At 27.4% G+C, this 9,724-nt stretch overlaps 2 protein-coding genes across 2 annotated transcripts; both read right to left on the bottom strand.

Moving 5' to 3' along the window:
- Window positions 1-1,788: 1,788 nt before the first annotated feature.
- On the bottom strand, window positions 1,789-2,160 carry LOC112685850. The gene is made up of 2 exons (XM_025557874.1): window positions 2,035-2,160; window positions 1,789-1,971 (listed from the first exon to the last, which is right to left on the bottom strand). The coding sequence occupies exons 1-2, from the start codon at window positions 2,158-2,160 to the stop codon at window positions 1,789-1,791; spliced, it is 309 nt and encodes a 102-aa protein (XP_025413659.1).
- A 1,960-nt stretch (window positions 2,161-4,120) lies between these two features.
- LOC112685849 (ATP-dependent DNA helicase pif1-like) lies at window positions 4,121-4,942 on the bottom strand. Its single transcript, XM_025557873.1, has one exon. It carries the CDS (start codon window positions 4,940-4,942, stop codon window positions 4,121-4,123), a length of 822 nt encoding a protein of 273 aa, XP_025413658.1.
- Between the last annotated feature and the right edge of the window lie 4,782 nt (window positions 4,943-9,724).

Here is a 9,724-nt window from a genome sequence, read left to right as displayed (position 1 = left end):
TTTATATTATTATGTATTTTATTGCTGTTTTTTTTAACTTACTTACATGTGTTATACAGGTACTTATATAATATATTATTATCTTATCGTTTTTATTATTTCCAATTAATTTTTATTAAGTAAACAAATAATTAATATTAAAAGTTTTTAATTGTTCAATTTAATCTTTAAACACAGTTTTTTTTTTATTTTATCTTAAAATATTATATTTATATTGTTTTTTTTTATATAATAAGATATGTTCGTTGAATTGTTTATTTGAATTAGTATTATAACATAATATAATGTTTATTGTCAGTTTAAGATACTTGTAGTTATGTTTTTATAGTTACAGAAACTCAATTGTACTACAATTGATGCCTGATGGTGTAATTGGTTTTGAGGGTAATTTTTGGTTAGGGAGTATAAAAATTAAAAAGTGTTTACATGAATATGTATTTTGTTAGGAAATAAATACTATTAATACATGTTTACAAATCATTGTTTTAGTAAGTTACACGATGAAGTGTGAAAAAAATTGAAAAATTGAAAGTTGATCTTCCCCCTCCCCCTCTGCACAATTTCCTGTCATCACTATTGTTTTATATATATAACAACAATTTGGCCCTCCCTAAAAAATTTTGGCCCCAGCATGGCCCACCTGGTATTAAAATTCTGGCGCCGCCACTGCTGGTATTCCTATTTTGTTCATGACATTTTTTCGTTTTTCCCTATTAATCGAATCGTATGCTACTTAGTAATTTATGAACATAAGGTGTATATCTTTATTGAACTCACGATTCATCTCAGCTAATTGTTTGGTGATGTGGTTTTGATTAACTGTTGATCTTCCTATTATGAACCCAGCTTGATATCCTCCTATTATTTCTTTAATATATGGATTGATTTTGATCAGAAAAATATTAGGCAGAATCTTATAATCACCTGGTGCTTTACCATACTTAAGCATATTTAATCTCGTTTCTACTTCATTTTTTGACGGAGTATCGAGTAATTGTTTTATTATCGTTAGTTCGTCTACAGTGATATTAATTATTGGTTGGTTCAAAAGCTTTGCAAACATATCTTTGAATTTGCATGCGATTTCTTTGTTGCCTGTTAGAAAGATTTCAAAACTTTTTCTCATAACCATTTATCTGAGTTTGTATCCATATCTTATTTCATTTGCTTTTCCAAAAAATATTTTGTATTTATATATATATATATATATATATATGTATTTTCTATTTCTATTACTTTGTTTGCGTTCTTTTTCCATAGTCTCTTATTCAATCTAATCACTTCTTTTACCTCTCTTTGTTTAAGTACTAACAATCTTTTATTATCTTCATTTGGTTAATGTAGTACTTTCATGTGGGCTCTATTTTTTCATGTAAAACTCTTTTACATTCTTCATTGAACCACATTTTCCTTGTTTTTTTTTTGGTATGTACCCAAGTACTTCTTCAGCTATGGTTTTTACTGTTCTACTTTTTTTCCATGTTTTACTTATATTTGATCTTTCTTGTATTTTCTGTAATTTCGACATTAAATTTTCTTGAAATACTTTAGTTGTTGATGTTTTCAGTGTATCTCTATCTATTTTTCCCTTGTGTTTCTGTTTCTTTCGCCACTCTGTTGATATTCTGATATTTATTTTTGCTCTTACGAGGAAATGATCCGACAAAGGGCTACTCCCTTTCATTCTTCTTACATCCCTATTATGTGGTTTATTTGTATTTTTTACATATCCACATGGCGAAATCCATGTTTGTTTATGTATATTCTTGTGCGGGAAACATGTGGAACTTATGAGATCAACTTATAACCATTATCATTAAATTCTTCATGTAAGCTTTCAGATCCAATTGTTGATTTATATATCGTTTCCTTTCCAATTTTTGCATTAAAATCTCCGATCACTATTTTCGGTTTATCAGCTGGTAAAGAATCGTATAACATGTCTAAACTATCATAGAACTCATTTTTTATCTCCTTATTTTTTATCTTTAGTGGGTGAATAACAGTTAATTAGGATCAAATTGTGCCACTTACATTTAAGTTCAGTGTAAGACAGTCATTTATAGGTTTGAAATTTGTAATTTGTGATAGTAAATTGTCTTTAACTATAAACCCTACACCTCGTTCGTGTTTGTCCCTACCACTGTAAAATAGAGTCATTCCTTGAGACTTCAAGCTCCTTGAACTTGTTCATCTCACTTCTTGAATAGCAGTTATATTAATCTTGTATCGCTCAAGACACGATAGAGATATCGTCAAAGCTCCAGTCTTAAACAAAGATCGCACGATCCAAGATCTAATTATAAATCCGTTATCTCTTTGATCCCAGACATAGAATAATGTTGTAGTTTCTTAACATTTACTTTTTTTAAGTAGTAGGATTGTCAACCGTACGCACAACACCAACCTGGAGAACCAGTCCACACCAAATAATTAAAGTCAGTGTGGGGCTCTGGTCCTCTGATTCGCCAAACCCGTAGTACTAATTGCTTAGTAACCCCTGAAGGGTTGTATTTATAATAATAATAATAATAAAATGAATAATATAATTATTAATTCATACCTTAAATGTATTTTTGTATATTATAAAATTACTTTTTTGGAAATTTAAAACCTCCTATCCCCCACAAAAAATTTGAAAATACGCCACTGTTGTAAAGCATTATATTTTTAAGATAGAATGACCAACTTTGTAGAGCTTTTTTCATAGTTGTGCTTATCAATCATCGATATCTTAGTTTACTTTTAATTACGTTTAATTTGATCCATAATTTGTAATTGTTTCAGTTATTGCAATTTTAAGCGGAGGTTTAGGTACATTTTAATCATACTATTTTTATCATATAGAAATAAAAAATAAAAAATATAATTGAAAATCTGTTCAAAAGTAGTTACGTAACGTTCTCAACAATTAACATAATACGTCAAACATTAAGTACAGAATAGATATAAACTTATCGCTTCGCTAACATTGATATATAAGAATTTTCTAAGTACCTACTTCAATTTAAAATCTGAAAATAATCGTATGGTAAATTGTATCAAATTCATACTAAAATATTTGTAAACGAAACTCGGTGAATTATTAAATAAACTATCAAAGCGTTTTTTTATATAACATTTTTCTTAAAAAGTATAACTTTTTAATTTGATTAGAAAAAGTCTTTCTTAAATTTGTAAATTTAAAAATATTAATCTTAGCTAAACATCTAGTATTGCATTATGAATATAATGTTCATTAATAAAATTATGTAGTTAAATTATTTTTCTTACTAAAAATCGAGTTTGTCCTTGATTAAAAATCTAAAATATAAAATGTTGACTGGAAGGACACGAAAGATTGTATGCTGTTAATTAATGACAGAATATTAATAAACACCGACCAAGACTGAAAATAATAGATGACTAAATGATACTAAGAGTGTAGTTAATTTATAACACGTTAGGTAATCAAGTGTATAAATAATTCGTAACTCAACATATAATGATTCAGAATTAATCATAGGAACTAAAAAAGTTGAAATTATCAGCTGGTTTCTTTTAATAAAATCGTAAAATTTGATGATTAGAGTTTATTAATTAATTCTATGTTACTACAACACTTATTATTTATGAACAATATGCAAAACTAGAATTAAGAAATTAGAATTATTTGTATCTTATAACGCCATCTATATGCAAATCAATGAGTTACCGTTTTTTTTAACAATTCATAGATTGGAACTAATATCTTAGGCGTTTTGTAATGTATTTTTACATTAATTATAAATTGTACTTTGCCAAAGTTTGCGCTTACTGAAGCAGTTCTAATCAATATGATCAGGTTTAAATTAAAATTATCATTTGTAAACACACATATGATCTATACCAAAAATACATAAAATATTTATGAAATTGATAAACCATATTCATGTAAATTTGAATTACCCGGATTCGCCCGTGGGTAGTTTTTACTTTCTCAAAATTAAATTATTAAATCAACACACATTTGTGTGTTTTACAGAAGAAAAAAAAATTTATTTTACTTAATGCTATCAAGTACTTAATAGTAGTAGTAGCTGAATTATAAATAAAAAAAATAATAACAATAATAATAATAATAGTATTTAAAAATGACTCGTTACGTAGTTGCTCTAGTTAAAACCTCTTGGTATACCACATTCCGAATTTTATTTTGTGGTGCATAAACGTATAAATGGTCAGGTCTTCCAACTCTAGACAATGTCACATACAATTGCCCATGTGAAAAACAGTTATTTTCCAAATCTACACCACAGTAAGTTAAAGTCAGACCTTGGGCTTTGTTTATTGTCATTGCAAAATAAACTTTTATTGGAAATTGAATTCTTCTAAGCTTAACTGGAAAATCGTTGGGGTATAATGGTATTTTTGGTAAAAGTATTTTTTCTTCTTTAGCACATCCGGTCAAAATTTCAACTTCAATTATATTTTTTGTAAGAGAGATTACACAGAGCCTAGTCCCATTACATAATCTAGGAGAATTCAAATTTATCAATAATATGATTGGAACTCCCACCTTCAATGATATTTTATGAGGAGGCATACCTGATAGTGTTTGTGAATTTAAAAACTCGGTAGGAAAATTTACCAATTCTTCATTATCAACAACTGTATAGGTAGAAAAGTAATCCATTTCTAGGGCTTGAAATCCACTAATTATTAGCGAGTTTATTAAGTCAGCACGGTTATTTGTGGTTGTTAAAATAACGCGTTCGCATAACCATCCATTACTTAGATTTTTCAAATTTTTAATATCTCGGTACACATTTTGTATGAGTTGTTCCAACGAATTTTTCGATACTGCTAGTTTTTTTACAATTGTGATATACTCATCCTTATCATTTACAGTTCCATTACCAATTTTTAAGAGTAATGTAGAAAACTCTTCTGTGTGTATATCTCCTATCAATTTGGTTCGCATATTTACAGTACGAGACAATTTTTTGACTTTCAACCAAATCGTAGATGACTTTAGGCTGACATTTATTTGATCAGATCGTGTTCCTCGATAAGAAATGTATTATTTTTGGATAACGCAATTTGTATAATTGAGCTAGTTGGTGTTTTCTTTACAACTCATAAATATAGCCTCGGAACAATTCACATCAGCACGCCGATAAAATGGGCGGTACTCCTTTCGCTCAAAAATGACCTTCCTCTTTTTGCCCACGTCCTCTTTTCGACCAAAAATGAAAAAACAGTTTCCTCTTTTCGCCCAAAAATAATTGTATTCTTTTCGCCCATGGTTTCACGTTTTACATTTTGGAAACCACTGTCTCAAAATTAATAATTTTTAAAATAATCATATAATAATCAAATAAAAAAATAGAAAAATATATAATTATTAATAATAATTTAATAAGTGTTAAAAATAAGTATTTAAAATAGTGTTATTGATGTAAAATAACTAATAAGTAATTTGATCAGGTTACTACTTAAATAAATAATTTGTTTTGTTGTAAAATAAAACAAATATTCATATTAATTATGACTTTTAAGTAATTATAACGTTTATTAAAGTGTTTTAAACTATATATTTCGATAAAAGAGTCGGCACCTTTATACACTTTTCTCGACTGACTATATTAATAACAATCAAAAACGTGATTTTATCAAATATCAAATAAGATTTTTTAAAAATTATTAATTTTGAGAAAGTGGTTTCCAAAATGTAAAACGTGAAACTATGGGCGAAAATAATACAATTATTTTTGGGCGAAAAGAGGAAACTGTTTTTTCATTTTTGGTCGAAAAGAGGACGTGGGCAAAAAGAGGAAGGTCATTTTTGGGCGAAAAGAGTTCCGCCCGATAAAATACACGCACAAAAAAAAAAGGTCAGAGTCCAGGTAGATGGAAACCCTCGGGGTGCCGTATTGTATTTCCGTTATCGGTAGACTGCTATTGTTATTATTATATGAATATAGATTCTTTACTCTATGATATAGATATACAAATTATACGTAAAAAATTATTTTTACCGATTTCAACCCTTTAAAATCAGAATTTTGAAAATCGGGTGACGTGGTGACACTTTGAAAGGTACTTGGAACAATTCTATGAAAAAAAATTGGAAAAAAGTTAAATAGCGTCGTCACAAAATTGGTACATAAAAAAGGCCTGTTCTTTTATATATATAAGGAAAGGATTTTTAAATTAATATTTTAATAAATATAACTAATGTTTTTAGCGTCTAATTTATATTATTAATTAAATAAAAATGTCAATACATTTCTTTTATGGTCAATTGATTAAATAATTATTATTTTATAATCTTCCAGTTTGATATATATAATGTAATAGTATAATGTAAAATTGTAAGCCCCTTCCTATATCGTGGGTCATTCCTATTTTTGAGTAGATTTATAAATTAAAATGTTGTCCCCCCCCCTTGAGAATTTTCCTATGGATGCCCTTGGACTTTGGAAATATTTTTGTGAGTTCCTATGCAAGGGTGTGTGGTTGAAATTTGCATTCGCATCATCTACTAAAAAGTAGTTCGGTGCCACTCTTAAAGTATGTATATTGATATTCATACATGTATATTTTTGGAATTTCTAACTTCCATCGTACACTTTACCAATATTTCCAATTTTCGTACCATAACGATATTTTTCAATACGTAACTGCATGTACCCATAATGTACTATGATGTATATTTGCATAGTTTTATATTGTTAAGCGAGCGTAATAGCGAAGATCACATTTTTTTCACCCCGTGATGGACAGTGTAAAAAACTCCAAAGTTGTTAACATTCTTCCCAGTGGCGAAGCACGAGTATTTAAATTGGGGAGACATTAAAATAATACGTTACAGTCCCCCCACCATTTATAACTTTATATATATTTATGATAAATAGGACACGGTCTTTTATTTTTTATTTCATATTTTTTTCGTATGAGTAGTTTACTATTCCATCATTCAACATTTCATTAATTAATTCATCAGACATTGTGGCGAATGACAATAGTACAATATTTTAATATTTAGATACGAATATCATACCAGAAATAAATTATTCGTAAAATAAAAAACAAACCAATAACTATGATAACAAAATTGCGTTGAACGATAACGCATCAACGCGAAAAGCAATGACGATTACGATAATGTATATTAAAATGAAATAATAAATACAAACGCGAGACATGTCTCATAGCGCAATGATAATTCCCACTCAATAATCTATTCCCTCTGCACAACGTGCCTTGAAAAACGAGACTCTGCAACGCGTCTCATAATATTAATTTTTATACCTGTATTTGGATGTTTATAGAATTAACCACTACACCATAACGGACGACAGTTCGCGTGCACGGTCCGCAACTAATCTATTTTAAGAATACTAATACGGTATAGCACAAAAGTAAAACTATGATAAATATTGAAATATATATTATATAAAAATAGATAAAATATAATAAAACCAAATTATGTATCCATATCATTGATTAAATATGCATAGATAGCCCATATAATGATAATGTATGGAAGCTCCCAATAAACGACCGGGGGAGTTAGAAATCTAGTAGTATAGGAGCTAGACATCAGAGTGTGCTATTTTTGTTGTTCAGTTGTCATTATACGGCTTTGAACTCAGGGGTTCCGTTTTCGAATCCTGCAAAGTACAACAGATTTTTTTTTTCTTTTATTTATCTTTACAATACGACTATTGACTAAGTATATCTTAAGAATTTATTCATATTGAAATAAATTAAACATGGCTGAGCATTTTTTAATTAATATATGATCATTTTAGCTGTTACCTAAAACAAAATTACTAGACAATTTTCGAAAAAAGGTTATATGTTGTATTAACAACACAATTCAAAATTGCAAATATGTAAATTTAACGCAATGAGTGAATTAAGTATGATAATGTGAGTGTACAATTTATAAATATAGTGTATAAAATATGAAAAAGGTGTTATTCATGATATATCTTAAAATAGATTTTTAATATTGCCATTGGTTAATTCATATTTAGTCTATTAAAACGATGATATTACTATTTATGATTATATGTGCTGTATATGTGTTATAAATGGGTATTAACTCGTTATCACAATATATAAATAGTTTTCAAATATACTATTTATTTTTAACAAAACAAACATTTAAAACGTTTTATTTTGTAATACTGATCAATACTTGTAAAACGTCACTCTTAAGTACGTAAAATGTAATAATTATATTTAAATTATCTATACTATACTTTTATTTAAAATTGTGATACTTAAATTTATGATACTAACAATTTTTATATTTAGTCTTAAATTTATGATTATAAAATAATGTATCTATGTGTTTGTTAATTTGTAAAAGTGTAAAACCACATCCTTTTTAAAATTAATTATCAATAATTTTAGATGGATATGTAAGTTTTTTAGTTGTTTTGTTTAAAATAAAAATATTTATATATTTACATTATATTTGTATATTTAATCAATGTCCGTATTAAAAGTCGGTAGACATTAGAGATCAGCACGGGCCGGGCTAGCCCGACCCGGCCCGTACCCACACCGGGCTTGATCCGGGCCGGGCCATAATTTTAATATTACGGGTTGGTTATAGGTGGGATCGTAATACAGTGAGTTCCGCTTAATGTGATCACTGGTTTATAGAATCAACCGTTTATTAGAATCAAAAATGAAAATCCCAAACCAAATTGTATGCTACTAATGTTAAATTGACCTTTTATTAGTATCACCAAGTACCGGATAATTGAATCACTTTTATGAACAATCTTATTGTTTTTATGGTATCTCAAACTGATTAATTTATAAAAACCATTTTATTTTTGAATTTATCAGTATTATTGTATATCGTTGTACATTATGTCAATCAATTATCTTTGTACGTCTTTGTATCTTTGTATCTTTGTATATTGTAAACAAATAAATAAAAAACATGAATATGATTTTTAATTTAATTTAATTTAATTTCAGGCTAATATGAATACTAAATTGGTAGATTGTCAAATTCAATCAAAAATAGATGGCTTTTTTAATTTATTTTAAATGCATTTATTTAATTTTATTTTTATATGTTAATATTATTTTATTTTATTTCAAGCATAAATGTAGAATCATTAAATAAAAACAAATGTAAAAATCAATAATTTTATCAAAAATTATATTAAAATGATATTAAAATTAAATGATATTATGATATTAAAAAATTATAATTATGTATATATGTATTTGAAATTATTAAATATATAATTATAAATAAATAATTGTATTAAAAGATTGAATTATAAAAAAAATTGTTGTAATGCTTTTTAGAATCAACCGGTTAATGGAATCAAAATGACCTGCACCAAAGTGATCACATTAAGCGGAACTCACTGTATTATTCATTGGGCCGGGTCGAATCAAACCAAAAATATTTAATTTAATTTGTAGCATTATGTATTCTAAGTCTATAAATAATTTTATATTTAAATAATTAATAAAATAAAATTAATAGAATTTAGTATATTTTTTTTTATTTTTTTTTTAATACATTTATTGTCTTTATAAAATGTTTTTGTCTGCTAAGTCAATACTGAAAGGAAATACAGTTGATGTATATTTTTATTTACAAACGGGCCTGGTCGGACTAGACTTAAAAAAAATAAAATATGGACCGGGCCTGGACGACGGCAATTTATAAGTTTAAGTTTTGGGCCGGATCGGGTCGAAAAAAAAACGGCCCGTGCTG

The sequence above is a fragment of the Sipha flava genome, unplaced genomic scaffold, assembly GCF_003268045.1.
Source record: "Sipha flava isolate LNK unplaced genomic scaffold, YSA_version1 293_pilon_pilon, whole genome shotgun sequence".
In the NCBI taxonomy this organism is placed as follows: Eukaryota; Metazoa; Arthropoda; class Insecta; order Hemiptera; family Aphididae; genus Sipha; species Sipha flava.
This window is presented reverse-complemented; position numbering and strand designations above follow the sequence as displayed.